The sequence below is a fragment of the Monodon monoceros genome, unplaced genomic scaffold (assembly GCF_005190385.1).
Source record: "Monodon monoceros isolate NGI ecotype Baffin Bay Population unplaced genomic scaffold, NGI_Narwhal_1 Super_Scaffold_18, whole genome shotgun sequence".
In the NCBI taxonomy this organism is placed as follows: domain Eukaryota; kingdom Metazoa; phylum Chordata; class Mammalia; order Artiodactyla; family Monodontidae; genus Monodon; species Monodon monoceros.
Genome location: NW_021703774.1, coordinates 142,692,147 through 142,706,044, shown reverse-complemented (window position 1 = coordinate 142,706,044; position 13,898 = coordinate 142,692,147). Strand labels below are relative to the sequence as shown.

The 13,898-nt window shown below is 45.8% G+C and overlaps 1 protein-coding gene across 5 annotated transcripts in view; it reads right to left on the bottom strand.

The window, feature by feature from the left end:
• MKNK1 (MAPK interacting serine/threonine kinase 1) overlaps window positions 1-13,898 on the bottom strand; it is a 42,707-nt gene that overhangs the window by 9,048 nt on the left and 19,761 nt on the right. For all 5 annotated transcript variants that reach the window (XM_029228460.1, XM_029228462.1, XM_029228459.1 and 2 more), the window contains 5 exons: window positions 11,408-11,505; window positions 8,572-8,651; window positions 6,920-6,993; window positions 4,743-4,847; window positions 1,602-1,657 (listed from right to left, as the gene is read on the bottom strand). In XM_029228460.1, coding sequence (XP_029084293.1) covers window positions 1,602-1,657; window positions 4,743-4,847; window positions 6,920-6,993; window positions 8,572-8,651; window positions 11,408-11,505 — 413 coding nt within the window. The remainder of the gene's footprint in view (window positions 1-1,601; window positions 1,658-4,742; window positions 4,848-6,919; window positions 6,994-8,571; window positions 8,652-11,407; window positions 11,506-13,898) is intronic.

Genomic DNA, 13,898 nt, shown 5'->3' with positions numbered 1-13,898 from the left:
CTCCCACTGTGGAGCACAGGCTCTGGACGCACAGGCTCAGCGACCATGGCTCATGGGCCCAGCCGCTCTGCGGCATGTGGGATCTTCCCAGACCGCGGCACGAACCCACGTCCCCTGCATCAGCAGGCGGACTCCCAACCACTGCGCCACCAGGGAAGCCCCTTTTCATGTTCTTGCTGGCCATTTGTATACCTTCTTTGGAGAAATGTCTTTTCAAGCCCTTTGCCCATTTTTAAATTAAGTTGTCTTTTTGATATTGAGTTTTAGAAGTTCTTTATATATTTTGGATATTAAACCCTTATCAGACATATGATTTGCAAATATTTTCTCCCATTCTATGGGTTGTTTTTTCACTTTCTTGATGATGTCTTTTTACACTCAGTCTCTCTTAATTTTAACGTCAGCCATAAAAAGGGGCAACAAACCTGTGTCATGAAGATCAAATGAAACAAAGGACATGAAAGTACACTGTAAACCAGAGGCACTATGACAGCGTAGTTCAGAGCACCAGTGGAGTCTGGGGTCAGACTACCTTAGTTTTAATCTCTACTACTTAACAGCTGAGTGACTTTGGGCAAGTTTCTAAATCTACCTAAGCTTCAGTTTCCTTATCCCCATAAAATGAATATAATAATAGTGTCTACCTCATGAGATTTTATAAATACTAGATAAAACAAGTGTAAGTGCCTGGTACAATGTTAAGTGCTCAAGAAATGTTAAACATAATTATTAATAATAACCATAATGATAATCATGATAAATCAGAAAGTTTTATGCCAGAGCCACTGACAGGAAGTCACAAGATTTATTTGAGCGAATACATTTCTATTCCCCACAAAAGCATTGTAAGTAGCAGGCTGACTCACATGTTCCCTCACAGCCACTCCTTATTTATGAGTTCTCCCCTAATCCAGACCAAGACACGTGTGTCATGCATAGGCACATGTATATACACACAGCTAGGAATGTGGGCCATCAAAACCACCTGGGCCTAAGTCCCTCCTAACAAACAAAGACTTTGTCAAATTCATACATGCTATGAAGATGCAAACACTTCCATTTACTAATAGATTAAGATAAAGATTAAAATAGGCTGCATTTGTTCAACACCAAGTATAAATGTCTTCTTTTTAATGGGCATCTTTGGAAGTAAAAATGGAAGCAGAAACCCTTTTCAAGAACTTGCTTCCTAATTATCACTTCTAGTGGTGGACACCGGCAGGCATATATAGCATAACATAAACATCATTTACAGGCAGAGACCTGCTTGATGTAAGATGGAGGTGCTGTCTGACTCACATCTACTGCTCTAAAGGTAGGTGCATCGGATTAGAAAACATTCATTTTGTGCAGGTCTCATATATTTTACAAACACTCAGGCTTAAGCCAATCTGCTGATAAAGAGCACCGAAGGGCCAAGGATTAGCCCTACTTGGGATGTAGAAACACTACACGTTAGGTATAATATTCTCATGTGCCTATAATAATCAGTTCAACTTGGTACCTGAGGCCGAGAGAGCTGCTAATGATTTACACTGAAAGTAAGGGTGGCTTCCCTGAGTCAGTATGAACCGTGACATCCCAAATCAGGCCCTAAGTACCTTTTCTGGAGATTCACACAATATATTTTCTGGCTTCAGATCGCGGTGAGCAATGCCTGAAATGACAAACAGCAAAGAAATGGTTAACATATGCACTCGAGTATCAAACATTCCACACACAATTAATTTTTTCCAAATGCTGTTGTTCGCAAATTAATTCCCAATTATGGTACATTAAAAAATCAACTAGCTGCAGGAGGCAGAAGTAACCAGAGACGCAAACCAAAAGCACAGTTGATTCTGCAAGTTCTTTTGAAGCGAAAGCTTTAGAAGTCAGTCAGGGATAAGAAGGGCTAAATGAATCCCAGCCAGCCTACCTCTCAGCACCGCACTGACAACCCAGAATAAGCAGTCTAATATGAAGCAGAGCAAAGAGCCCTGCAAACAGCGATGCTTGGAACAGCAATGAAGAAATAATTAGTGCCTTGTTTAAGAGCATCTCAGGGGGCTGGGACTGCTCTACCTCATTTCTTCTTGTGTGGCCGATTCAAAAAAAAAAAAGATTCCTTCAGTGGGACTCCCTGAATGTTCAGAGGATCAAGCATTAGTTAACAAGTCTCCCAAAGCTTGTCTGGTTCCCTTCTCACCTGCTCTGCATGTCCAAGACAGTCCTGCCAGAAGCTCAGCAAGGACAGCTTTGGCCCGAGGGTGCTGTTCTTAAGAGAAACCTCTCCTGTATTTTGGTCAGACCTCCCTGAAGAAGACTGCAGATTTACAGCCTACCCTGTGAGGCATTAAAAGTTGCTGAACTGGCCAAGAAGGCACCTGGGGGCAAACCCCTTTAACCAAAGACAGAGACAAAGAACCAACTCATGGCCACGGTGTTCTAGTGGTGGACACAGAAACCTCCCATTCCTTTTTCCTCCTGCAGAGTGTACGGCACAGAGACAGAGGGCTGTAAAGTCAAGCAAAAGCCAAACAGCTACTGCTTGGAAGTACTGGGAAGCAGCAGAGGATTCGTGGAATAATGGGGAAAAGCAGACTCTGCTTCACTACAACTCCCTTGCTGATCAACTTCTCAGGCAGCCCTCTAGATCCCCAGCAGGAGGCACTCCACTAGGGAAGAAGAACCTGAGCTCCAGCAGCCTAAGTAACTTCATCACTCACATAATTGAATGAGAACCCAGAGCGACTACGTCCAGGCTGCACAAATTGAGCTGGGCTGCAGCTCGCTGCGTTAAAAGTGAAAGATATTTTCCATTACAGCAAATGCTCCCACAAAAGGATCATGAGCCACACGTGGAGCCTTACTCTCCAAATAGGTGCCGATGGCCCCGTTGTCCCCCGGCCTGCGAACTGAGAGTCAGGCCGTAATAGTGGGCCTCCTCCGTGAGCACACCGGCCATCGAACTGCTCCGGTTCATTTCCCAGAGGTTGAGCTGCAGTACGTCCAGTATTTAAAATACGGAACTTGTTTCAGGCTGACCCGTTCTAGCCCAATTCATCTTTCCAGCATAAAGTTATTTGGAAAACAGCCAAGTTCAGCTGCAAATCGTTTTTCATCCCCTCCAACTTCTAGTCACATGGGCAGCTGGCCAGCTAGATGTTAACTAGCACTTCAGAACTCCTAAGACACCACCAGCCTCTGTTCCCTGTAGTGCATTCTGGTAAAAAAAAAAAAAAAAAAAAACACACAAAAAACCCTGCCTTTACCCCCCTCCAAGGTATGGATCTCATAAAAAGTGTGACCCAGTTTTGCAATCTACAGAGGCAGCTTGGGGAGCAGTTGTAAATCTCTGTCAGGCAGGTGTTACGTACATGCATCCCAGCTTTCAGAAACAGAACTACTGCTATTCATCATGCTGTGCAAAGTACAGACACCCCCTTCTAGGAATTTTCATCCCATGTGCAAGTCAGGCCCCCAACATGGGCAGCGTCAGCATGGAGCACTCTCCTCAGCCACGGGAGGAAGCGAGGTGGACTGGTGAACCTCCCCTCCGGCACGTCTCACCAGTCTGCACGGTATCACTGGCACATAGTGGTATGCGGGAGCAGCATGCCTGCAAGTGGACCTGAGCGCTCACAACCAATGAGGCTGGCCAACGTCCGTGGAAGTGAAGGGAGCAGAACTAAGTCTCAGAGCATGTGCTCCACCCCCACGCCCGCCAGGCAGAGTGCGTAATTTTAAGGAACTCAGTATGCGGAGTAAAAATGCCTTCTGCCTGGTGGGGGAGGAGGGTGGAAGAAATGTTACTGAAGAACTACTATGTGCTGGGCACTGTGCTCCACCTATATATGTATATGTTATAAGTATACAACACATACACAAGAGACACACAATTATGTAAGCGAATCAATATATATAAAAGGCCCAGGATAGTGCCTGGCACATAACAAGGGCTACGTAAGTGTTAGCTACTGTTGATGATGTCATTATCATCTCTCTTAATTCTCACCATAGCTCTAGGAGGTAGGCATTGTTACTGAGAGAGCACACAGCTGGTAAAAAGGTGAAGCCAGAATTCATTTTTGCCATGGCACTGCTGTTAGGCAAATTTTAAAAACATATGTAATAGTCAAACATATTTCAAGAAATGCAAAAACATATAATTTGCAAAAATATTTAATCTACTACAAAAGTTCTAGCTAAGGAACTGTAAACTGAAGTGTAATTCAAACAATAGTACCTTGCTATTTACACAGTGTTCAACAGATACCTCAAACTCACCATGTTAATAGAAAAATGCATTTCCCATTTGTGGACAAGATATAAAACTACAGGTATACTACCATGCCAATTTTGAAAAGAGAAATACAGGTGATATATTTTAAAAGACTAGACTGAATAATACCCAAATATTTATATTAGAGTCTAGGTCATATTATGCATGAGTTTTGCATTCTTCATTAGTAAAGGATCATTCACATACACACACTCAGACATACCTTGTTCAGCATGAAATTCATTGTTTTTTACTCCTTGCTCTTTCTCCTGTATCCCTATCCTGCTTAATAGCTCCATGTCTACCCACCATTCACATCAGAGATCTAGAAGCCACCCTGGCCTGCCCCCTCACCCACCTGGGTGGGCCTGCCAGCTGTACCAGCTCCTGGCCCAGCCCTCTATCTGGCCTGCCCCTCTCCCTTGGTCCTCAGAGGCAACCAGCCCAATCCACCCACCACGGCCAAGGCCTGGCTAACCTTTGGTGTGCAGGAAGTCAAGGGCTGCGGCAACATCCTGCACCACTCGGCTGGCTTCTCGCTCGTTGAATTGCTTCTGCTTCTGGATGTGGGTCAGGATGGAGCCTGGAGAGCAGAGGGACACAGAGGAATGCCTTTTCAGGCTCTAGTAAGTGTAACTTCTCAGAGGCCAAGTTTTCAAAAGTTTGGGGTGGGGACATAGGCTTATTCATCGCTAAATGTCCAGCAGCAGTGTGGTACCTGGCACAGAGCAGGTACCAGCACAAAACTGGACCAAACAGAACTGGAAGCCTATCTTCTGTATCTGTCTATGATAAGCACAGAAGGGAGAGAGAATACCATTTAAGTGACCAAAAAATATTAATGCCACTGGGGCAGATTCGGCTTCTGAAATTGAAAAGAACTAAAAGTGAATCCACACGAGGTTGGGGGCCTCTCTAGAGGAACTTTTCCTCCCTTGCACCTGATCTCAGTCCAAACAAAAGCACATGCCTTCAAATGGAAAAGCCACACCTTTACGCGTTATGTAAAGGTCTAGCAAAGGCAAAAAAATGGCTTTCCCCCGAACTTTCCCATTTATTATTATTATTATTATTTTGTTGTCAATGGCTAACATTTACTGGGTAGTTAACTATATCCAAAGCACTGTGTGATACTCTTTAAATAGATTATCTTATCCTCACTGCAATTGTACAAAATGTACAAAATAGAGTCATCCCCACTACATAGCTATAGATGGGGAACCTGAAGCCAAGAAAGGTTAAGCAACTTGCTCAAGATCACACACCAGGAAGTGGTGGCATCCTCAGGACCCAAGCCCAGTAAGTCAGGTCTCGGAGCCTGTGCAGACTTCTCCTCAGCAGGACCTACGGTCTGACTCCTGGGGGGAATGGGTTTTCCTGAGCCAACCACATACTCTCTTTACCCGCTGAGTCTGCCCTCAGTAGAGCTGCGCTCTAAGTGATATAGTTACTGATGACCCCGGCTGCATCAAGCGTCTCAGATAGGTAATTCGTGGTGGTGGTGTGGTTGGGAGGGGCGGGGTAGACACAGGCACGAACATATGGCTTGGCTCCATGTGGTCTGTGCTCACCACTGGAAGCCAGCATTTTGGGGCAGAAGGTGTCATCTCTGTATCCTAAAAATGGCACATGTTTACTTATTATCTCTGGTTTTTGTCATGGGGAGGGGATGAAAGATCTTTCACTTGCCAGATTAAACTATCAAAGCAACCCAACACGCTGTGGAACATTCTGAGAAAACTGGCTCTTGGCTAGGTCTCAGGCTTGCTCTACTGTAGTGAGTCTCTCGTTTTCAAATTTGTTAAAAGGGAGAGTGGCGAGTAATACTCTACACACTTCTAAGACAGCCCCCAGCATACCCAATTGTTACAGCTGACATTTATTGAACCCTTAGTGCCTATGGGGCACTGAGCTAAGCATTTCACATGGATTATCTCATTTAATCTGCACAGTGTCCCAAGGAGGTAGGTGCTGTCATTATCCTTATTTACTGTTGGGAAATTCCCAACAGAATACCGTTGGGAAAGATTACGTGACTTGCTCAAGGTCACACAGCTAGTAAGTGATGGAGCTCCCTTAACCACCAAACCCCTCCGTGTAGCCCTCCTCTAGGCTCCAGACATCCTCCCTAACCTTCACCTTGCAAATGCTTCCTAGGGCTGGGTGAGTGATGGGGAGAGAAAGGGCTTCTCTATGTCAGAAAAGCAACTTAAATATATATTCCGGTGATCATGTGTGTGGGTGATAGTGGTGATGGTCGAGAATGGCATCTGTCCATCTGAAGGATGGCACCTTCTGGTGAGCCTTTTTAGACTTCACAATGAATGCAAGAGCTCCGACCCCATAATTAACTTCATTAACTAGTGAATGTATCAAAACAATGGCTTGATAAATTGATGACTAAATGTATCTATATATGAGTCCTATTATAATGAGAAGGCATTTATAGAAGTCCACACAGGTGACATTCTGAGTTCTGCAAAATGCTAATTACATCCTTCCCTCCGGCCTCCCTTCTCCCAAATCAAGGGCAGTTTTAAGTCCTTCATCCTTTTTATTAGCTTGACTCATTTTAGAAGTCTCTGGGATTCATGATGGATGATCACCGCCCTGGGTCTTAATCAGAAGTCCAAACACATACTCAACAGTAAGTACCTCCTTGCAATTTCTCAAAGACCAAGTAAAACCTTGTGTCGTCTTCAAAGAACTCAATCAGCTCCAAAATGTTCCTTAAATAGGGAAAACAGTATTATATATTGAAGCCCACTTACAAATACACAATGAAAAAACAAAACAAAACAAAAACCAAAGCCCTGTAACAGGGCAGAAATCAACTTGAAATCAGAATGCTTATTAAAGCCCCATGTTTGAGAAGTAGCCAATGGTGTTAGCAAGATTCAGGTCACCTTATCTTTCCATAATGTTTAGTCTCTGGTGTTTTCACCAAGTCTGTGCTGTCAAACCCCAACCCTAAAACCCACTAGGTAGAGTTATAAAAAAGTCCCAGTCACATTAAACTGAATAAAATCTGCAGCCGACTGGAAGCAATTGCGGCTAATAACACTGAATAGTAGGTGTGTGTCCTGGAGGCAAGCAGCAAATAATTACCTGCCCTCCCTCTTGCCCATAAATCACGGGGCAGTATTTACATTGCCTGGAGAAAATGGAAACATCTGTCAAATAGACTTGGGGCCTAACGTGGGCACCGCTAGACCCTAACTGCTAAGCGCTACTTAATGAAACGGCTGCGTTCCCGGCCACTGTAGCACTTGTGGCCTTCCCTGGTGAGCACTCTCTGCCTGCCTGAGCGTTCCTGCGCTCTGCCAACAAGGTCGTCTTGTAACTCAGTAGGGAAGCCACCGGCCTGGATATTGGAGGTGTTGGGGGCTTTTTTTCTTTTAAAGAACGAAATAAACCAAGTGGAGTCTGTAATGCTGAACTCAGAAGCTGCAGGGCTGAAAATAAAAATCTGTTCCTCATAAAAAATGCTGACCATTTTGGGAGACACCGGACATTTACTAGCAAAAGCGCGTCCGAATAAGATGGCCAAATGGCCTAATTTGAAAGAAGATTGTAGAGGCAGTGCCTGGAGTTAAATCAACAGCAGCCCCCTTCCTCCAAGCTTAATGACAAAACCATCAATACTGGCCACTGGCTCCCTGCTGACCCTGCCATGGAGGGAGAGAGAGGGGGGGAGCGGTGTCTTAGAGGTCACCCTGATTTAAAGCCACAGTGGGAGAGCCATTCATTTGGAGAGGGTGGTGAGTAGACTAAGACGGGGCTAGAGACCACCTTGGCCCACTTATCAAGCAACGAGTGTTAAACAAGGTTTCAGGACCCTTAGTAGTAGCTGCACGTATATAAATACGCTAGGAACAGAAAGTGCAAATAGTCTTAATAGTTCTCATCATCCTCATCTATTAACTAAAGCAGGTCCCTACAGATTTCTACTAGGCAACACTCAGTCAGCCTGCTTTCCACAGGCGCTTGAAAGAAATAAAGCCCCGTTTTCTCCCAAGCAGCCACTGATTCAGATTGCTTGCTCTTCTAACTTGCATAAATTCCTGATATGTACAGTATTTCAGCCTAAATAGAAGACAGCTTCTTTGCTGCTGCTGCTTCTCCTCTCTCTCTCTCTCTCTCTCTCTCTCTCTCTCTCAACACTGAAAGATGGAAGGAGTTATACACAGTTCTGGGGAAAAGAGTGAGAGCTAACTGCTGGGGTCAGGAGACGGTAAGAATAACTTCCTTTTCTGCAGCCAAGCATCCCCCCAGAGAAGCAGCAAGTAACCCAACACTATACTCACTTGTTTCCTTGACACTGATACAGCGTCTCCACCTCCCGAAATACCCTACTCCGACTGTGTCCTGCATGTTTTTCAATGATCTGTGTGAAAAATAAAATCTGTCATATACACCCACCTGGTCAAAACACCTCTCAGTGGGTGCCCTCTGGGACAGTGCAAGGCCAAATTCAGCCCAAATCCAGTTTCAAGCGCAAGTCTGGAGTAGGCCTTGTGGCTCTGTCAGCAAAGCAACTGACTGGCCCCAGGGCTTTCTAGCTCACCTGGGCTTGTTTGACTCTGGCCAAGTACATCACCATCGAAGCCTGTGAGGTTGCTACCCCCAGCCACCCAGGGGAGACCGAGGCAACCAGCAAGACAAAGAACCAGCTCTACCAAACTCCTACCCTGAAAACATCTCTGTCTGCTTTAAGGATAAGAATTTACAAGCTCTACTAAAGGATCTTCTAGTGCTGGAGGAAGAGCAAGGGGAATAAGGGATACAGTGAAGAGGAACTAAAGCCCCAAGGCCCAGCTCAGATGCCACCTCTGCAATTCTTCTGAGAATCTACCTTTGGCAGGCACCGTATTAAGTCATTTAGGTACATAATCTCAGTTAATCCTTAATCCTTAATCCTTACAATCCTGAAAGATAGGCAGAGGTAAAACATTTTGCCCACAGCTCTGGTAAGTGGCAGGGCTGCAATTCAAGCCCAGAGCTGCCTCCAAAGCCCTTGCTATCCTATACCTGCTTATATCCTACACAGCTTTTTCTCACAGAACCTAGAGGCTCTGTCTCTCCTACGATACTGTGGGCTGCTCCCCCTCCCCACCTGTACGTGGAGATGCTTGGCAAGTACTGACTGAAGGAATGGGGGAGCCAACAGCTGAGCAGGTGGTTTACACAGGGACTGGCTGACCGTGCACATCTCTACAGACCCATCCAGAGCCCCAAACCGTTGCTAGTAGAGCCTGTGGGCAAGTCTTCTGCAGAGCTGGCTCTGCCTTATAGTTCCACGGGCGGAGTGGGCAGACATCTGGTTCCTTCATTCCAAGACTGCTGTCAAGGACACTTCACACTTCTCCAATATGCAGCAGCACAAACATCCACAATCAAGTAATTTTCTAAATAAGTACATGTCTGTTAGTAGACCACTGAACCCATTTTCTGAGCTGTCAGAGAGGTGAGGTGCTGGAGCACAGAAGCTATTCAGCTCGTTTGTTCACCAAGCAGATCAAAGTCAGGAAGAACTTTCTAGCAGGCAACTATTCAGCAATGGCATACTTTTCTGAGGAGGTAATGAGCTCCTGCTACCAGAGATGGGGGTGGTGGGTGCCAAACACGGAAAACTATGTGAAGAGTTACAGGGGAGGCTGAGGACCAGATTACCTTGAAATTCCATTCCAACCGTGAGACTCTAGGATTCATCAGTTGGATGCCTGTAGGGAAAGTCCTAATAAAACCAAGTACTGTGGAGCCAGGCTGGAGAAGTAGCCCACGTCTGGGGAGCTTTCAAAGAACAGAAGAGACATGAGACATGGGCGGAACTGCTGAAACCAAAGAATTGCGAAGCCCAGGTCTGGTATTTGCCCAAAGATGCCATGGAGCATGAAGGAAAGGCAGCCTTGAAGAAATAGTTCTGTCATCCATAAATGTATTCACATCTTTGAAAATCAATTTACATTTGTGTTTTTTTACCACACTTAGGCATATTTTTTTAAAAAAATTACTTGTAATTTATACTGACCTGTTTTCAACAAGGAATCGAGATAATGCTTTTGTTACCATATGAAGCAACACTCCAGCAAAAAGGGACATGGCTTAGCAGAAGTGTTCTCCTTTATAAATCCAGCTGGGACTAGGACTATGACCAGTTGGTTAAAAGAGGAAACATTTCTTTCAGGAGCCAGTGTGGCTGCGTTTGCCCATATGAGGCAGCACTTAGACGTGGTGGCTCCGGCAGATGATTTGAAAACTCTGCTGGATACCAGAATCGCCCGGACAGCTTGTTAAAATTAATGTTGCTGGGGCCTACCCCTAGTTTCTGATTCAGGAGGTCTAGGATAGGGCCAGATAATTTGTATCTCTAACAAGTTCCCAGGCCATGCTGGTACTGCTGGTGCAGGGACCACACTTTGAGAACCACTGCTCTAGATCCATCCCTTCTTCCATGTAGAGTCGGCAAACGGAAGCACAGAGGGATACGGTGAGCCACTCCACGGTCATGCAGCTGGAAGTCACCTCTCCTGCCACAAAGCTGAGTGCTCGGTCCTCATCACCACATTGCTGTACATCACTTATATAGCATCTTGTAATTTATAAAATGTTTCTACTTCTACCAGTTCATTTTTGTTTTCATCTTCATAACTACTCCATGAGACAGGAAGGGCAGGTATTATTATCTTCATTCTAGAGATGCGGGAACTGAGGCTGAAAGAGGTTCAGTGACTTGCCCCAAGTCAAACAGTAGTAGTTTGTCAAAACAGAGATTCAGATAGGCCCTCTAATTCCAAATCTGACTGTCTGCTCCCTGAAGCTAACTTCATTCATTAGAGGCATTGTTCTAAGCACTTCACACATATTAACTTATTTAATCCTCATGACAATACTATATACTATATCGGTTCTGTTATTACACTCACTATACAGATGAGGAAACTGAAGGACAAAGAGGTTAAGTAACTTGCCCAATGTTACATGGCAAGTAAGTAGAGAAACCAGTGAATCCAGTGAATCCAGCTTCAGAGCTCCCATTCTTATTAAGCCACTATATCGCAGAATATAAAATTTATCTGGTTTAGGACAAGCTAAGACTGACTACCTGCAAAGTAAAGCCTGGCATCCAGATGAGACACTCACTTTGACAGCATACTCCTTGCCATTCTGCAGGCTCACGGCACCTTGAACTTTGGCATAGGCTCCCTCTCCAAGCAGCTCAGAGGTCAGTTTGTACGTATCTAGAGGTGAAATGGGTGAGAAGAATAACAAGATGAGTCACCCCTTTGCATAGAAGGAAAGAAGAGCTGTGTCACTTGGCTTCCCCAGTCTGACAGCGCAGGCGCACGAGGACTCTGCAGTGCTCAATGACGAGAGTCTAGTGCTCCCAAGCCGCCTTGGGACTCGGCTTCACAACAACCAGGCCACATCGCTGAAGGATCTTGTTCCTCATTTTAGAGATGAGGTCAGTGAAAGAGGTTCAATTCGGCACACGCTTCCCGAGTACCTACTATGTGCCAGACGACATCGATGGGGACACAGCGAGGAATAAAGTATAGTCCCTGCCCTTTGAGAGTCACGATCCAGTGGGGAAGACAGACACATACACAAGTGACCCCAGAATAAACCAGGCAGTGGTCAGCACTCTATTATCACAGAGGGACGAGACATAGTAAAAAAAAGCGGGGGAAGGGAAAGGTTAAATCTGTTGAGGGAGTCTGGGGGATCCTCACGGAAGGAATGTGATTTGAATGGACATCATTCATTCATTTACTTATTTGTTGAGCACCTGCTATGTGCCCAGCTCTGTGCTAGGAACTGGTGATACAAAGGGGAATAAAGCACTGTTTTATTTTATACCACACACAATGGAAGTCGGAGGTTTTTTTTTGCGGTACGTGGGCCTCGCACCGCCACGGCCCCTCCCGTTGCGGAGCACAGGCTCCGGACGCGCAGGCCCAGCGGCCATGGCCCACGGGTCCAGCCGCTCCGCGGCATGTGGGATCCTCCCGGACCGGGGCACGAACCCGTGTCCCCTGCATCGGCAGGTGGACTCTCAACCACTGCGCCACCAGGGAAGCCCTAAGTCGGAGGTTTTTGAGACATTTTCAGAAGTCACCGGCAGGAAACAGGAGACAGAAGTAAGATGCAAACGGATGCCTTGAGGTTTTTAGGGTGCTGAGTCAGAGCGGCTCTAACACAGCAATAGGCCGGGGTGAAAGTATATTTAGGTGGCCTGCCCAAGGCCCGCTCCTCACAAAGAGCACAAGCTCTCTGACCCCCTTCCAAAGGAAGCCATAGCTCTATCATGGTCTCTGCCGAGGCCTCTCCTCTCTTGGTCTCCATTCTTCAGCTTTTTCCTCTTGAGGCAGCCTAGCATTTAAACCTACAGACTACTGAGAAGAATACTTTTAACCACGAAATTAGATTTTATCACTCTTAGTCATGAGAAACCCCATAACTGCACAAGCCATCCCTGAATAACAGGAAATACTCTCGTGTTCATTGAAAGAGGAAGACCTGTTGATTTGGAAACTATTCTAAAAAACCTTGCGACTTTTGTTCATTCCCCAACCCCCTCTGCCATACACACACATCTACTGTTAAAGACAAACAGACAAAACCTACACTAAGCACCCTGTTGGTTCCATCAAGGTTTGGTCTCACAGCTGTAAGTATTTTAAATGATGTGCTTCTCTTACAATGGACACTTGGGTATTAGCCTTTGCGTGTGTCAGGATAGGTTGGTGGCTGGAGGTCCAATATTCCTGACTCATAAAGGGCTTGTTTTTAGGACCACTCTACAAAACAGTCAGTTCACTAGTATGTCTGCAGTGTTGGAAAGAGGGACCGTAAAGAGAAGCTATTTCAAGTTTCACAATGAAAGAAACAAAATAGATGATGGGGGCTCGGTCACTTCTAGGAGGAGCTACTTATCCTTTCAGTCCTTCGCAGGAGTGTCCAATGAGTCACTTCATCCCATCTGGTGCCCAGTGATAAAAGGACCAGCACTGAGCCTGGTGCCTCACACACACTGTTCAAAATGTTTGACAACTCAACATCGTGTCCCCTGAACACAACATGCACTATTAAACAGAGTCAAACTCATCCAGCACAAGTAGTTGCAATCTCTATAAGCTGAATTCTCTGCTTATAGAATACTGAAGTTTCTTTCCTTCTTTCTTTCTTTCCTCCTTCCTTCTTCCCTCCCTGCCTCCCTCCCTCCCTCTCTCTTTCCTTTCTGCCGCGCCACGTGGTTTGCGGGATCTTAGTTCCCCAACCAGGGACTGAACCCTGGCGATGGCAGTGAAAGCACAGAGTCCTAACCACTGGACCGTAAGGGAATTCCCTAGAAGATTTCAGTTTCATTTGCAGCCATGGCCCTTGACGTTCCCTCTTCCTCTGACATGGCTGTTCTACCTCTCGGCAGCTCCTCCAGGACCAGCTGAGGGAAAGATCACATCTGAAAAGCAGCTGAAGCATACCAGGCGATCTCACTCCACGTGCAACTGTGACACACTGGCCTTTCTGCTCCGTGATGAAATGCTCAGACCATTCAGAGGAGGCTTGTGCACCATCCAAGAGCTTCTCCCATCCCTGCACTCTCTATCACCCCTTTCCGTAAACTCTCTCA